General features: G+C 40.5%; 1 protein-coding gene across 4 annotated transcripts in view; it reads right to left on the bottom strand.

Annotated features, from left to right (window-relative positions):
• palld (palladin, cytoskeletal associated protein) overlaps positions 1–17,527 on the bottom strand; it is a 74,015-nt gene that overhangs the window by 34,733 nt on the left and 21,755 nt on the right. For 3 of the 4 annotated variants that reach the window (XM_042483446.1, XM_042483458.1, XM_042483464.1), the window contains exons 3-10: positions 10,344–10,519; positions 9,551–9,617; positions 8,500–8,617; positions 8,309–8,371; positions 5,565–5,706; positions 5,415–5,438; positions 4,008–4,127; positions 1,130–1,592 (exon numbers count right to left, since the gene is read on the bottom strand). In XM_042483446.1, coding sequence (XP_042339380.1) covers positions 1,130–1,592; positions 4,008–4,127; positions 5,415–5,438; positions 5,565–5,706; positions 8,309–8,371; positions 8,500–8,617; positions 9,551–9,617; positions 10,344–10,519 — 1,173 coding nt within the window. The remainder of the gene's footprint in view (positions 1–1,129; positions 1,593–4,007; positions 4,128–5,414; positions 5,439–5,564; positions 5,707–8,308; positions 8,372–8,499; positions 8,618–9,550; positions 9,618–10,343; positions 10,520–17,527) is intronic. The other variant, XM_042483452.1, reaches the window with a different exon arrangement.

Genomic DNA, 17,527 nt, shown 5'->3' with positions numbered 1-17,527 from the left:
ATTTGGAGCTATTTCACTGAATAACTGAAAATATGATGTGCAATTTACATTAGAGAAAAAGTCAGAGGATCACTGTAGTTTTAACACTTCATCCTGGAGAGAACATAAATAGCTGTAGCGACCTCCATGGCAATGCATCAAATACTTTTTCAGATATTACTATTATTAGTTTTTGAGGAAAAGTCAGAGGATCAACAAGTCAGTGAGATCCATTCTCTGGGAATAACAAATGTCTTTACAAAATTGGATGAAGTTTTTAAAAAATTTTCAGGCCTAAGTGATGAACCGACCGAATAAACAACTAACGGACAGACCAACATGTTTACAAAGCTAAACGAAGGGAAGAAAACAAATATCTAAAAATCGACCTATAGAATGGAGGAATACGCTCTAATTTTTTGTATGTGGTCTGCTGTCATTTATCATCGGAAGTGCATCATTTAGACATCCTGGTAGACTACAGTTGGGGATAACGATGCCAATCATGTCATAGCAACCTCCCTGGTTCAAGTCAGGACATGGACCTTTCATTGCTTCTCTGTTTCTCTCTCCTTATTTCATGTCTTTGGTATTTTATTCTAATAAAGGCAAAAAAAAAACTTTAATGAAAAAGAAATGCATGTGCAAGTGAGATAAAAATCCATGCACAAGAAGCTTGCCCACAGCAGAATCAGAATCAAAACACAGGACCACTGAAAATAAAGCCACTCAATTCTCCTCTAATAACAGTGACATCCTACCTGATCCCTATAGAGCTCACAGAAAGGTGCTCAGGAAATAAACACAATGGCTCTGTCCCGGGCTGGGCATGCGGTCCGAGGTCAGACAGACACAATGGGAGCCATCCAGCAAAAGCCACACAGATCTGTTTACAGCCGCAGACGGAGAGCAGCGAGCGGGCTCGCCCCGGCTAACACGATGCCACAGTGACACCAACATAAAGGCAGAGGGAATGCTTTTGTTCTAAAAAGGCTTGGGATATCCCTGTTAACCCTTTCACAAAGCTGAGACACTATCATTTCCACCAGACCACAGACAGGCCTCCCAGTCTGTCTCCCTCCCACAGGCCCTCCCTGGTGACTGGCCTGCCCCCTGGGCGCAGACACACGGGGACACGGCAGGTACTCACAGCTTTGGTTTCGGCTTGGTAGGCAGCGGGGGACCGTCCTTCCCAGGGGATGGAGACAGCTTGCCTGGGGATTGAGGGGAGTCTGGTGCCACCTGGGCTGGACTTAGGGCTGGGACATCTGTCGCAGGCTCAGACTGTGGTAGAGGTGGAGGTGGGGGCGGAGGTGGTGGTGAGGTTGCTTTAGGCAGGCTTGGTGGTGATGGAGGAATTTGGGCTTGGCCATTCTGCATAGACCCTTTCCCCTTATTATCCACCTCTGAGCCCATCTGCACTGGAGGCAGAGACGACACGCCGGGCCAGATCTCAAGCTCCTTGACCAGAAAAGCACCAGGCTGAGGCGGCATCTTGGGTGGCAGCTCCAGGAGGCTGATTTCAGTCGGTGGGGGAGGAGGGGGGAAGGCTGCCACATCCTCAAACCCTGAGCTATCACCAGACATGCCATTACTGGACGTGTCCTCGACTGCTGAAGGAAACAAACAAAAGAAAAGTGGAAAATGTTGGACTGGAATGTTTAGTTTTTCTTCTGGCCACCAACATATCTCAGCAGAGCCAGATAACATGCATGACTGTGTCACAGCTGATCTAAAGTAGCAGCTGGAGCCAGTCAGGCTGATGCAATTCCTGTTTATTCATCCTTTCCTTTAACTGTGCGATGAGTCCTGCACAGTGCATACACAACTCTGTCTGACACACTGAAATATTTGCGTTCTGCTGTTCTCGCAAAGAGCTGCTCATCAACTGACGCCTCTAACCCGTCTCCCACACAGACTACAAAATAATAAACATGACAAAAGACAGTCGTCTCATAAAACATGAAATATAACCACTCGATCTCCAGGAATTTCTGGACAGAAAGCAGTTAGTGTAACAAAAACCTGATTCGTTTGCCAGTTACATTTGTTGTGGACAAAAAAATTTAGAAATAAGAAACTTTGCATTTCATGTTGTTTTATTGCAAAATTAGATAGCTATTTTTTAAAAACAAGATGAGCTCCTACATTTTGAGCATTTTAGCCAATACACTTATGATCAGTTTTTCTTAAAAATGGTCCAGTATGACCTCGAGACTCATCCTTTGATTCTGTTATTAATACGGCATTGTCAGTGGCCATAAATGTGTACAGTATAAAATAAATGTATCCATGTGGAAATGTATTCTTTTGAACAGGACAGTTAAATATAACCGCAGAAAAGCAACATTGTTTTGAAGCCTACACCATAGTTTATGATGAAGCTAAAAAATATCTAAATTTTAAGTGCCTCAAAAGTCTTTTAAATGGAACAATTGCTTTCAAAACTGTCAGAAGAGCACATATCATACGAATATAAATTAACTATAGAGGAACTGACTTATTGCTAGTACTGACTTGCTTAATGAAAATGTTTGCTGTTTGGTTTATTCAGTGGCTCAGGCAGCATGCATTTGGCATAAAATGATGTCAGTATATTAACCTGATTTAAATGATGTTGTAATGTATTAGACAGAAGTGTGTAATTTGTCTTTTGCAAAGGTGAGGTAGCCGAGGATGATTGTTTGGTGGGTTGAGCAGCATGTTGCAGCTGCTAGTTAGTTTTACATGTTGGTAGTTGGTTGTTCGGGGTTATTCCTATGTTCCCAATGTGCTCTCCCATGGTCCTATGTTTCCCAATTCCACATATAGCACATTGTGGGAACCTGAGAAAGATGTTCCCCAGCTGTGTATTCACCTAATATGACATTGGTTAGGATACGGGATTATAATCAGGCCTATGACAGTCATGAAATTGCACTGACACAGGTCTTAGGTCATGTTTAGACAAGAACGACCCTACTAAAAACAGAAAAGTTTGCCCTTTGTGTTTTTAGAAAAATCTGCTTTCATACAATAACATTGTGAAAACAATCCTCATATACACGGATCTGCGAAAAACAACCCAAAACACTGCAGTATGCATGCCAGGTCAGCAGTTGGTGGGGTTGCGTTTACAAAAAATTACACAATTAAAAAATTTCACTTTGCGTTTTCAGGCCCCCAAAGCTCTGTTGTCGTGTAAATGAAAGGCCAAACCGCAACAAAAGTTTAACATTTCATGCAAAAACCTTTGCCATATAAATTGGCCCTTAATCTGAATAACAATTACTCTTTTTGAATGGAGAATAACTCACAATCATATTTCAGTCATAAATTTAACATGATAAAAGTTAGTCAAACACGTAATATAGAAAGAGGAAAAGAAAAACAAAACATGAAAAGGAGAAAAATTACTGTCAAACACTTTAGGGTTAGAAAATCAGTAGTAGGTTAGTGTTGTTGTTACCCAAGAGGTGAAGATTATGAATGGGGTCAAGGGTTTAGGCTAGGATGAAAGAACTCCAACAGTCAGTTGTTACCATCTCCAAAGGTCAGTGTTGACTTACTAATATTTCATGAAATGTTTTAACTTGAAACAGATAAAATTTGACCTGATCGCAATGAGCGGTTGTCTGTGTTTTAACAGAACTATTTAACTGGAGCTCATATGACCCTGGGGACATAGATACATAGATAAGCTCCCTGTTGTTGTTGGCTCGCATGCTGTTAGCTGGTGATGCTTTAGATAAAAGAAAATATAACTTGCTACAGATGACTGTTTTGACTTTGTGGGCGCAGGTGAAGAGAGGGTGGTTCTGGGACACTGAAACACATTGTTGAGCCTCCTCGGTGTTGTGGCTTTGTAAATACAGGCAGGATTACGGTGTTTTCAAGTGATATTGATTAAGTTTTCCATAGGATAAACAGGGACTGCATCTCAAAGCACTCCTGTTTTGGCTTCAACTTTCGGCTGTGGTGCCTCCAGCTGCTTGATGATGCCCAGATGTTGCCTGGTAACAACATCTGCTCATGTGTGTTGGACACACCTGCATTGACGGCGAGTTGGGCTGTGCTGTTAACGGAGCCGTACGGGTTGGACGCAGTGCAGCAAAACAGACCTCCGTCCTCTGGAAAGGCCTCTGCAATCACCAGGGTGCAGATCTCCTCTAAAAAAGACAATTTTTACAACTTTAATGACAAAACCATTTATGACCCTAAAGGTTAAAAGACCTGACATTAGGCGGGTTTCCATTACAGATTTGCGCAAAACTTTTCAGAACGTTGATAAAGCACTATTGTGAGATGACTGTGTTTCCATTAAGTTATGTTTCTTTTCCTCTCAATGACATACTGAGAAGCATGACGATGGATGTTCAGAACATTAGCAGCCACCACACTAGCCGTCATTATTTCCAATCGAAGACGATGTAGGCGCGTTATACAAGTGATAATAGAAAGGGAAACCCCTCCACTATTGTGATAGTCCAGGATTTCACAGAGAAATTGTGGATTCAAAACTTCTGGATGATCTGCTCAACTTTTGAGGAGTTATGCGATGCAATAACACTTCTTGTAGCGCCTGCTGCGTTATGCCTGCGAAAGTCATATGACTCTTTTTTATACATCATGTAATCTATAAAAGCGAAAGTGTTTCCATTACAGTTTTGCGAAATATGGCTTTTTCAAATCGCCTGAATACCACCTCATGCGTGCGTAGAAACTTCTTTGTGATAAAAGGGAGTGCATTTGAAATTGATATGTTTCCATTAGGGGTATTTTATATTCACAATGTCAGTCTACGCAGTTTAAGGGTTAATGGAAACCCGCCTATTGATAAACAGTTGTCTGCACAGGTGAGGAGTGGAGTGACATGTTGGCACTCGATTTACTTGTAATGAAAGATATGAAAAAAATAATGGAGAAAGACAAATTATGTACGCAGTAGACTGATGAGTCACTGTTCATGAGCAGCGGGGCAAGAAGAACAAACGTAGATGTAACCACTCATGAAGAACAGACAGCCGCACAAACACTAAAGCACAGATGTTCAGGGACGTCTGACTGACTCACAGCCTGAAAGTAACACCTGAAGTGACCCCTGAGTCACACAGGTGAGAAGTGTCTGACATAAATTAGCACGTGTGTCATTGTTTATGTGTGATTTTGTGTGTGTCTGAGGTGATGTGGTTTCTCAGACTTTCCCAGGGACTCCCTCTGACTGTCATAGATTTGATATGAGTGTCCTGTGAGACGCAGACTTATTAATTTGTGATGTAGTCATAACTAAGTGAAAGGCCGCAGCTGATAATGAAATCATTAACCTCAATTTGTGTCTCCAGACGCATCTTATGATCCATTACTAATTTAACCACTGACTGCGGTTGGGAACATGAAAGCAGTGTTGTAATTAAAAGCCATATTTCAATAGACCTGGGGGGATTGAGGTGGCGTACCTGGCTCAGCTGCAGATCGAGGCTCTGATTGAAAGATAAGCAGAAAGGAGAAAAAGAAAAACAGAATTATTTTGGTTATTGGGGTATTTTAAAATATATACATAAAATCACTCAGCTGCTGACCAATATCAAATAAGCTAAAATACTCACTTTTTTGTAGGATACGAAAATCAGGGGAGTCCAGGATCTCCTCTCCCTGGCGGTACCATCTAACCTGCAGAGGAGGGCCTCCACGGACCCTGCACTCCAGAACCACCACCTGGCCCTCGGACGCCTGGGCATCCTGCAGCAGCTGCACAGAGGAGGGATACAGTAAGAAGGAGGTAATGAGAAAAATGAGCCAGTGAGTGAAGAATGATGAGGAAATGAGAAGAGACTGAAACCGGTAATGAAAAAGATAAATCTGCCTCAGAATTACAGCATGGGGATAGATGGAGACAGAGATGGTTGAATATGACGCATCGTCAAAAACACCATCTGAGGAAGTGAAAGGCCAGTGGACACAAACGCCTTTAAAGGCTCAGTTTCATGACAGAACAGCAGGTCGCTGTCTTGCTGGCTGAATTCATCAAAAGACAACTAGAGCTGAGTTCTGCCTCTTTAGGTACAATTTACCAGATCCCTTTAACCCTTTGAAACCTAAAAAAATGGCTGATTTCTTTCAAAGACATGGGAATAGAGTGACGAGCAACAAAAAAACTTCACAAGCAGATAGTAACAAGTTCAAGAAAATTACATGAAAATTAGTAAATAAATACAAAAGGGACTGATCTAGAAAAATAATACGTGGAAATTATAATCATTTAAATATGTAATGACATGTATCTATAAATATAGTTGTTCCCTAGCTTTTGCCTCATTTCCCTAGACATTTTTCCATAGCTTTCATAACTTAATTTCTATTTTTTCTCATTTCTTGCAGTTTGTAGAAGATTTCATATCAAGCTTTTGCCCAACTCTGACAATTAAAAAAATGATAAACTAAACTAGTTTGCTTTGTCAAAATATCGTGCTTCAAAATCAAATACTTAAATAAATATTTTACACTAAAAGCTACCAGTTAGCTTTTAGTGTAAAAAGAAGACTATTTCATATTCTGTCATGACAAATACACAATTTTACTCTATGCTTATTCAAAATATTTAAATTTAATTAATGACAACATTATTTGTCCAGAATAAACAACATACATTGTAGCTTAAAACAGTTTAATATGTTCACTGATGGGGTTAATAATGCTCATATCTGCTACACTTACAGTCAGTTCACCTATATGTGTGAATACTGTACTTTTGGGCAAAAACCTAAAGATGAAAGATAAAAATAGATAAATATAATTTTAATAATAGGTAACATAAATAAATAAGTGATAAAGGGTAAATAAACATATAACAGAACAAATGATTATAGATAAAAATGTTAAAAAATAATAAAATAAAAGAATATACCATCTTGTAAAATGATTAAAGAGACTTAAATGTGTAAAGAAATAGTCAATAAATGCCCTCCCTCTGCTGCGCTCTGCACACCCCAAATATGTTTTCAACCTCAAAATTGCTGAACCCTTAACTAACAAATGCTAATTAAACTCCTGTGTCCAATCAATCATACGTATGACAGCTTATAGTATTGCATAGCCAAAAAAAAAAAAAAAAGACATATGGGCTGATGGAGGAGCCACTGTCAACACCGTGTTGTCTCCTCTGCTAGTTAACAGAGCCAGAGCGACACAGACTGGTATCTCTATCAACAAGAGGCACTCAGCGTCGGTGTAAATACGTGTGAGCCTGAGCCGATTTCTCTTTGTGACTGGGTGTCTTTAGCATTAGTATATTTTGGGAAAACCAGCGGTGGCATGTACATCACGGGTCTTACAGTGTGTGTGTGTGTGTGTGTGTGTGTGTGTGTGGGGGGGGGGTGACATCACAGTGCTGCTCACTTCAATAGAGGCAAACATCCTCTCATTGAGATGATTAAAGCCCGCGACAGTCTTTAAAGGGAGGCGGGTGGAGGTGAAGAAAAACAAATGTCCTTTTGTAATGAAGTGGAAAATGATTTAGAGCCTGACTGGCTGAATGAGAGTGAAAGAGACCTGACCCTTGTGGGTTTGGCAGGGCCGTTTGAAGCTCTGCCTCAGCCCGTCTGACTCCCGCCATCACAAGACCCGCAGCCTGAGGGGAGGGGGGAGCTGGGGGAGCTGGGGGAGTGTTGAAGCGTCTGAGCTGGAAGAGGGTGTTCTTGAGCTTGTGTTTTATCTGACCCCCACTGCTGAAAGCCGCAGCACTGCATACTGTTATTATGGGGAGGCAAGAGGACTGAGTACATGTGTATCAGGTTATGAATGTACTGTATGCGTGTATGTGCTGCATGCATGATGTACTGTAAGTATGGACGTATCTGGGGCTGTTTTTGATGGTTTGAGTTCGGTCCTTTATTTCCAATTAGGGCAATCGTACGTCTGCAGCGTACAAAATGTTGTAGACAATGGTATGCTACAAATGTTGTGGTAACAGTTTGGGGAACTGGTTCATGCTTATGCATCTGGGCATAAAAAAATCCATAAAGAAATGGTTTGCCCAGACTGGTGTGAAAGAACTCAACTGGCCTGCACAGAGTCAACCCCATCAAAGATCTTTAGGATGAATTAAGACACCAACTGCAAGCCAGTCTTATTGCCCAACATCAGTGCTCAACCTCATGAATACTATTGATGCAAAAGCCCCATTTATACTGCCTGTTCAAGGAAGGAATACAGTGTTGTTATGCTACCTTGTGGTTCTATATAAACGGTATGATTGCAAAATCGGGGGTTGTTGCCGTTGTTGTGTTAACGGAAGGCCAAACTGCAACAAAAGTTTCATGCAAGAACCATTGCCATGTAAACGTTCCCTTACCTTGGTGAATACAGGAGGACCTGACGCCTCACCACCATACAGAGACGAAACTGGGCTCTGCATCTGGAAGACAATTCAAATCTACTTTCAGAGCAGTTTGAGTCCATCAGACAGGCATAAAGTCACTGCAGAGAATTTTACGCTTTTTTTTTAATCTACTGTCCACTGTGCAGTGTGCTGAAGGTGCTTACCCGCTGTGGGGGTTGTGACAGGGACTGGACCAGGGTGGAGCGACGAGGAAGGACCTCAGGGGTTTTGGGTGACGATGAGCGTATCGTCAGTGACATTGAAGTAGTCTTCTTTTGAACTCTAAAATTAACAAAGCATGAATCAGAAACCACACACACACACACACACACACACACACACACACACAGACAAAAAAAACTTTCCCAAGAAAGAAAGAGGCATTTCTCTATATGCTTTTAGTTAAAATATGATACTTGAATCAAAGAAAATTGTCTCCCCAGCAATTAAGATGATATCAGTGATGTTGGCTTCAGTGTGTAAACAGAAAGAGAATCAGGAAGTAGTCCAGATGGAGGCAGATTTATACAACAGATAATAATCAAAAACATTTAGAGAAGCAGAAAGCACTTGAAGCGAGTTCTGTCATACGGATTTCACAATCCTCTGAATGCGTTATTTTAACAATAGAAAAAGGTTCCAGTTTTTTTGTGGATCTCATCCTGAATCTACATGAAAATAAATGTGTGCCAGATGTTTTTTCAGTCAAGCAAGGTATGTACTCAAAAAATATCAACACCAAAAAAAAAAAAAAAAAAATCTTATTTTGCATTGTTAAGGAAATTTTCTTTTAAAGTTCCTGCATCCACATCTGGATCTGCAGACAAAAAATTTAGGACCAACCTTTCATCAAATTAACAAGTTAACATTATCATTTGAAGCAGAAGGAAATGATTTAAGAGAAAAGTAAAAGAAAAGAGTGAAAACAGGAGAAGGTAAAAAGCTAAATGTTTGGAAATAAGTACAGGGGACCATCCTGACAGGTTGATTTTTTTTTTTTTTTTTTTTTTTTTACCATAATAACCTTCTGCACCCTCATTATTCAGATTTGGGCCTGTGTGCTGGGTAAAGTTTATGGCTCTTTAAGGGTCTCTTTAGGGCCTTACTTAATGGCAGCAGACCTGATTAGCTGCTGCAGGGCTCAGTTAACCTGTTCAGGGGCTCAAGGTTCATTGGGTCACGGGGTTACAAGAGGTCATGCTAAAACACACGTACTGAGGCATGGTTCCTGATCTGGACTTCGACACAGCTCCTTCTCCGTCTGAGTCTGATGACGAAGCTCCTGCAATGGCAGAAAAACAAAAAACAGACATTGTTATTCCTTTATGATACAGGGCATCTCTTCAATAATAATAAAAAAATAAAACAACAACTCAAAGATTCCTGAAAAAATCTGTTCTTTTTATGACATTATTTCTCATAAATCCTGTCCAAAACAATATTGCTTCTTGTCCTTTTAGCCCTGTTTATTGCCATAAAGCAAAATTCCCTTTGTGCTGTAAAACATTATAAGTGCTTTAACCCTTTAACACCAATTAAGTGATGTGCGTCACTTTCCTCATGCTGCATTCAGATGCCTTTTATGAGGATTTTACCTTCTCAAACTTGAGAAAATTGGTTTGATTTCTTCCAGGAACATGAATAAAATGAGCAAAAAAAGGAGAGAAATTATCTGAATATTAGCTGGGAGAGATCATTCAATATTATTATCTTTTTTTAAAAAAAAATGTCCACTAAATTATATTTAATTCTTTTAATTATATGTTATTTGAAATTATGTTATGGAACTACAAATTTTTTTTTAGCCCTTTCTTGAGGTAATTTTTTTGTTTTTTTCTTTTTTTTTGTTTTTATCTTATTTTAAGGTATTTTTCCTAATTCTTTATTAATTTATTTTACATTTTTGGGCCATTTCTTGAAAGGTTGCATGTTTTTTTTAAAGAAGTCATGCTAATTTGTGCAGGTTTCAAAGGGTTAAAGGTAGTTTCTTCATCTGAAAACATCTGACCTTCGATGTAAACCTCAGCAGAGGTATTGTCCGCTCCGATACTGTTGGAAGCCACGCAGGTGTAACGTCCTGTGTCGTCCTCAAAGGCTTCAGCAATCACCAGTGTGTGCAGGTCACCATCCCTCCAGATCTGTATGTCAGGAGAGTTGTGCAGCTCACGGCCTTCGCAGAACCACCTGGTGCAGGAGGTGAATCACAAACTTCAGTTACTTTACCCAATCAGAGCAACTGTTTTTTACATTCCTGAGCGGAGCCTTACAGTAATACAGAGTGACGTACTTTTAATCCAGTAAATGACGCTAAAATCAGACCCCATGTTTTACTTCTAAAGATTGCATTTACACCTAAAAAATTCATAAAAGTAGTCTTCATTTCTGGAGGTTATCTGACTGAACAAAAAATATATAAATATCAATAACTTTTGTTGACCACAGATTTTATTTTTGGCAATAATCAAAAATCTGACAGAAAAATCCCGTTAGGTTTTTGTCAAGGGAACCAAGGTGGTGCTAACTTCTAAAAAATGTCATCTCTGCATTACTCTATATGAGTCTTATTTTACGATTGCCTTGTAACTGAATACTTATTTCACATCTTGCCAAAATAAATGTATATTCTAGTAACAGCAAAAACAAAACATAAAACATTATAGACAAGGAGGCTGAAGGAATCCTCACTGAGATTTACAGTATGTCTCCTTACAATAAAACCTTATCAGACAAGCAAGGGCCATTACTCTTCTTGACAAATACATGAACTTAACTATACCTTTGCCAAACATGATGGAGGCCTGCCAATCTACCTAACATCCATAACTACTCATTCACACACTCACACACCCCCTCTGGGCATGTCTGAGTTCCATATCTGCCAAACGGCAGCCACCCTGAGGCACTGGCGGGACGCCGTGTTACGGGAAACAGACACACCTTTTCCCTCTTTCCAATCAGAGTCCTGTGTGTGTGGGCGGACGCCTGAGCCTTGTACTACCTCCCTGGGGTCTGCTAACACCGGCTTTGTTCCCTGATCTGGGACCCAGGAGGGATGACAGAGTCTACGCCGTGATCAGCTTCATCTCTCTTCACAGCGGTTATGATTAAAGCAGACCCCTCAGCACCATGTTACCACATCAAATACAGGATCAAACAGCAGGGGTCACACCCCCCATCTCCTACAATCACACACATAAGTGCCGGCCTCAAATGACATGATTTGTAGGAGTGGGTTGCTTTTATGTGCGCTAATGTCCGATCTTCTTTTTTAAAGTGCATTATGACACATCAAAACAAGATATGCACACTCCACTGACACTCTGGGAAGGTTTCCGTTAGCCCTCAAATTACACGGATTGAATTTGTGAATATAAAATAGGCCAAATGGAAACATGCCAATTAAAAAAACCTCACATTTATCGCAAAAAAAGTTTATATGCCCGCATGAGGTGGTGTTTCAGGCAATTCAGGAAAAAACTAAAATGGAAAACCATAATGGAAACACTTTTTCGCTTTTATAGGTCACATGATGGTATGGTTATGCACTTGTTGGTAGGAACTGGCTCCCTCGGGCATGATGCAACAGGCGCTACAAGAGGTGTTAATGCACCGCGTAACTCTTCAAAAGTTGAGTGGATCATCAGGAAGGTTTTGAACATCCATCGCCATGCTTCTTTGTAGTGTTGTCGTGAAAGGAGAATTCGCATAACATTATGCAATGGAAATAAAGTTATCTCAAATGTGTGATTTATCGACATTTCGAAAGTATTGCTTAAGTTTTACGCAAATCTGTAATGGAAACCCAGCTACTCTACAGCCCATCAGCACCCTATTAAAAGACGGGTCATGCGCACGTCTTGTTCACCTCCCGACCTCTGCACTGACAGGAGGAGGGGCAGGAATTCCCAAAATCCCAAAAAGAACAGCTGCTCTGTCTGTCCAGAAGCCTGACCTGAGGACATTCCAGCTATCTTGGAGGCCTGTATAAAAATTCCCAACACCCTGCTGCATAGCCATTACATGATTTTATACATTGTGGTGTGTCAGTCAAACAGCAGGCGAACTCCTGTTCCAGAAAGTGATCCACCAGGAAAAAATATTCAGACAGCAGTCGAGGATTCACACCTGACGGAGTGGGTGTGGGAGCTGAGACTGAGACGGGGGGAAAGTGAATGTTTTGAATGAGAAATACAGGAACAGGAGGTGAATGAGCATGAGTCAGGCCGGGTCAGACAGGAAAAATTATACGCTCTGTCATCGTTGAGATGGATCACAAGAGCGATTCATTAGTAGCAGTGACAGGTGGAGCAGTACAAACCTTGTCACTCATTTTCTGCTCCCTCTGACATTGTTTTAACACCAATCCCCTCTCTGCACAATAGACTCCTCGGGGTAGTTCCTCTGTCTTATCACTTGATGAAGTGAAACAACGGAAACTTGGCTGGCGCTATCACTCAGCCAGACGCCGGTGTGTTAAATGACAGGAAACAGATCGTGAAATGAGTCTAATGAAGAGTTGTTCATGGCACGAGCAGGGAGACCGCTGGTGTGTCTGCCCTCGAGGCAACAGAGGCCAAGAGTTATCTGCCACGCTTTGAATGCCCGAGCAGCTCTCTGTGCATCAAAAACGAAACAGACAGAAAAGGCTCAGAAAACACAAGTCAGCCCCGTTGCCAGAAGAAAATGTTTGCAAACCACATATACGCTACAACTGCACATTTTATATGTATCATATTAACGTTTCTAAAGTGACATAGAATATGAGCTGACTTTGCCATTAGGAGGTGTCACATAGTCAAGACACCTGCCAGGCTTCTTATAACTGTTTGTAGTTTGTCAGACAGAGGGGTTTATTGAGCCTGCTGTGGTGGTATAACAATGAATACTGCTAATGTTTTACGTATTGTAATAATAAAAAAATTACATTACAGGGCTTGCAGTTGGATTTGAAAAAGCGTAAGCCAAAGCACGATCATTTCCTAGCCATAACCAAGTGGTTTTTGTGCCTGAATCTTATTGTATGTTAACCAAAGTGTTGTTGAAATTTAAAAAAAAGCAAAAATTCTAACATATCCACTACATAATGACAAAACTATTGTTATGTAGCCATGGTTTGCAGAAGTGTACACTACAATTACTTTATTTGTATTTGTATCTGTAGCTTTATTTGTATCCATCTAGAAACACATTTTACAAATAACTTAGACAAAAAAAATAGACTTGAAAAAAATATGGTCCAATAATCTCTAAAAGTGTTAATCTGGGTGATTTCTGCTAGAACAAAGCTGATTTTATATCGCCTTGTTGCACATCAAACATGGTTCTCACACATATACATAGAAGAGACAGTCCAGAGAAAATGACAAGTGCTGGGAAATGTTTTTTTCAAATTTCATAACTTTTTTTTTTTTTTTTTTTTTAGGAATTTCATGACTGAACCTCCATCCAGGAGCTGAAACTCACAATGCAAAAGGTAGGTGTCATGATTTAAAGTCAAACTTGTTATCCGCTGTAAATGTCTGGTGAACATGGGAAATGAGTTTAAGCTGTGACTCAACAATCGGCCTTTTAGACCATCTGACAGTTTGATTCAAAGGAATTTCAGTTCTTTAAAGACACACACAGGGATCCTGTGTGACATTTGTTATGTGACATAAGCCAAATTCTTTGGTACAAAACTGACAGCAGCTGGCTATTGAAAGTAAAAAATTTATTGTTTGAGCAAACCAATATGTCTGTGCGGTTTTGAAATTCATTTTTCCGAATTATAGTCAGGCGGAGAAAAGGGGAAACGACTTGTTTGGGTGACTGCCATGTCTGCTGGTGATTTGCCTGGGAAAGTCAAGTTTCTTTTGTTGGTTAAACCTCACTACTTTCTTGTAAGTCGCTTGCTGTATTAATCTCATGGTGGACTTTGCAGACACATGCTGTCTGTTTGATGTGGACCACACAATGCAAATCTCATTCAATATAGAAAAAATAATAGTTTGGATATTGTTAAATCAAATGCATGCAGAAAAGGGCTTATTCTGTAAGTACACATGACATCATTAAACGATTGTTTTTGTGATGTTAAAGCTGTTGGAGGTTCTGGAAGTGTGTGTTTTGTGTGTAACTATAGTGAGCCAGCAAACAGCAGGGGGATATGTTTTCCACAGGGTGGCCTGAATCTGTCCAGATCCCAAGAAATAAAATACGGCATTTCCAGTTGTAATTCAGGCATTCATCAGAAGTCTTATGAGGTTTTTATTTTCTTAAACGTCTTCAGTAGTTTTCCATTCTGGTTATGGCACAAAGATCTACCAGGCTCTCCTTGCTGCATTTAAAACACACACCATCTGCTCAGTAGGAGTAAAAGGAATGGAAATGTAAATTTGTTTGGGCACAATTTGACGAAACACAGAGGCAGCGAGCAGGACTCATCAGCTCCTCTGAGGGTTGACTGAACATAAACTAGGAAGCACAAGCCATTCCCAACAAGCACAACAATAAAAACCCCTTATTAATCAACCTTAATGATCTACCATTATGTATAATTAGTGAGTAAACTCATTTAGAGACAGACGGTAATGTTTATTTAATCCCCTCTCTATTTCGGAGGAATGTGCTGAACATGTTGCTAGACCTAAACAGCACGCAGCGCTCTCTCCAGTGGGGGAGTGAGGACTTTGTTGAGTCACACACAGTCCAGCCAGCGTAGAAGGAACTCGGCCATCAATAGTCTCATTTGGAGGGGAAGCAGGGTGTGTTAGAATAGCACTGCGTGCTTTGAGAAAACTGAGCGAAGGTACAAATTTCTTGGCAGAAGGTAGCTTAAACCACCCATTTCCTCTTAACACAATACAGTTATAAAATGCAACTATTCAGAAAATGCAGGCTTTAGAGTAACGCCTCACCTCTTCATTCACCCAGCCAAGACGGTGACTAAACAAACCACCATTACAATCAACCAGCCTGTCACCAGCTCTTTGCATGTGAGAAAGCAATTATGCACGTTTCAGCTTAGACAATTGATGCCAGATGATGCCCCAGATAATAACAGAAGGATGATCTCGGTTTCATGGTGCTCCCCTCACAAACCTACACACATATAGGAGAATCTGCAGGACGGGCCAAACCAGAGGCCGTTTGCCCTGGCCTCTGTAGTGCGTGCTAAGGGCCACACTCTCCTCATCTGACCCTGTTGTTATTTGCTGCTGTTGATGGAAAATTTTATGAAGCAAGGCTCAGTTTCACCACAAACCCAAATGAGTGAAGACCAGAGCGCAGAGCAAAGAGAAAAGGACGGTTCAATCATAAAAACGACCCTGACAGAATATAGAAGCGACAAGCTTGCAAATAACACACCCACCACGAGTCAATCAAGAATCTATAAGGGATGAGTGTACTGGATATAAACTTCCTGGGCCATGTTTGTCTTTGCTTTTACTCCAGAGTTCGCCCAGTGTTCAGTTTCTAGGTTGCGGACCGCAGAAGTCAACCAAAGTGCAACTGGACAAGAAGAGCGGCAACAAGGCTGTCTTTATCCCTAATTACAAACTACAATAGAGGTCAGCTGAAACTATCCAAACTCTATAGCGGGCAATGTTGGTTGTATTATCCACAACGTAGCAATTTCCTAATTCATGCCAACGCAAGATGGAAAGCATATTGGGTTTCCTCTTTCCCACGTTTGCTGACTTAAAATGACAATGAATGCAACTCAGTGAAAGGTCTAAAAGTACAACCGCTCTGAAGCTGCAAAATATTTGTAGTTTAGTTTCCATTATACCACATGCTGCATCATTTACCTGCCCTCACACATATGTAACGGCACCAATATTGGCACCACTTAATGGGTCATTTACCCACCCAAGAAAATATTCCCAGTATTGTACTAATTTTGTACTAACCAAGCAGAAATAACAATAATAATAATAAATAAGTAACTCACTCCCTCCTGCCTGGATGTGCAAGAGGAAAGGGAGGGAGCGCTGTGCTGCTATCAGAAGTTATCTGTAGTTAATTTTTCACTGCGAGAAAATGCACTTGTGGCGTGAGTGACAAATGTCAGTTGCGTTTGTCTCATGGTTGATGCGAGAGTTGGCAGCTCTGTCAAGTTACTGTATTTTATCATTTTTGTGCATGACACACAGCTGTGATGTTTACACGTGTCGGTGTGTGTAAACACCAGATCGTATTAGAGGACATTCCATGTAAATAGTTGACATAAAATTACGTCCTGATTGTCCTTGGTTCAGGCAACAAAATCACTTTGGTTAAGGTTTGGGAAAGATCAAAATATTGGTTGTATTTTAATTTTAAAAAAAAATGTAATGACAAATACTTATGTCGTAGGTTTAGGTGACAAAGTGGTTAAGGTTGTTATTTTGGTTAGATGTTAATAAAAAAGGTTTTTTTTTAATGTAGTGACAACGATATATTGGGTATTGTATTGCCTGTTTTGTGGAAAACAACTGAAATATGTTGTCAGTGAAAGTTTTGCTCATATGTTCAATATCAACATTTTTGCGATTTGCCAGTGAGTTAATAAGCAACGTTTCTCCTTTTAACTAATAGAAAACGTAATTTGCTCTGCATTACGTTTCCCTCAAAACACATTTTGCTGTTTCATATAAATTTTTTATAAAGGTACTTTCAAGAAGACAGGGCTAATGACTTTAGTGACCCTTCGACTTTCCTTTTAGCGAAGAAGATTGACATTTTTGACGCTTAGTGAAATCTATCAAGAGTTTTTGAATACACCATAAAATTCGGTACAACATTCATGTCCGAAATAGTCACTTGGGGGATTTCTTGACTTTTCATCTAGCACCATTGCAATTACAGTTTTTTCCAATACCTTTGTTAATGACCAAATACCTGCAGGACCTGCGGACATCTCTATTAGCCTCAGCTGTACTTGTATCTGCTCCCATTAGCATCCTCTCCAGACACAACGGTGACATCGCTCTAATAAATCCACCCCCTGCTCAGCACCAAACAGTCCACAGATACGGTTGGCAACTAGCTGGTGAGCACAGTGGTACATATAGCAAGATCCTGTTATATTTATATTTTTAGAGTTGTGGTGGTTGTGTTATTCTGTTCTGGGTTTGGACCTGCTGGCCGGCTCGGGCCATCTGTGTGGACTTTGCATGTTCTCCAGCGTTAGTGTGGGTTTTCTTTCACAGTCCAAAGACATGCAGGTTA

This window comes from Plectropomus leopardus, chromosome 3 (genome assembly GCF_008729295.1).
Source record: "Plectropomus leopardus isolate mb chromosome 3, YSFRI_Pleo_2.0, whole genome shotgun sequence".
Taxonomy (NCBI): domain Eukaryota; kingdom Metazoa; phylum Chordata; class Actinopteri; order Perciformes; family Serranidae; genus Plectropomus; species Plectropomus leopardus.
Note: the sequence above shows the minus strand (reverse complement) of the source record. Positions and strands in the feature narration are given on the sequence as shown.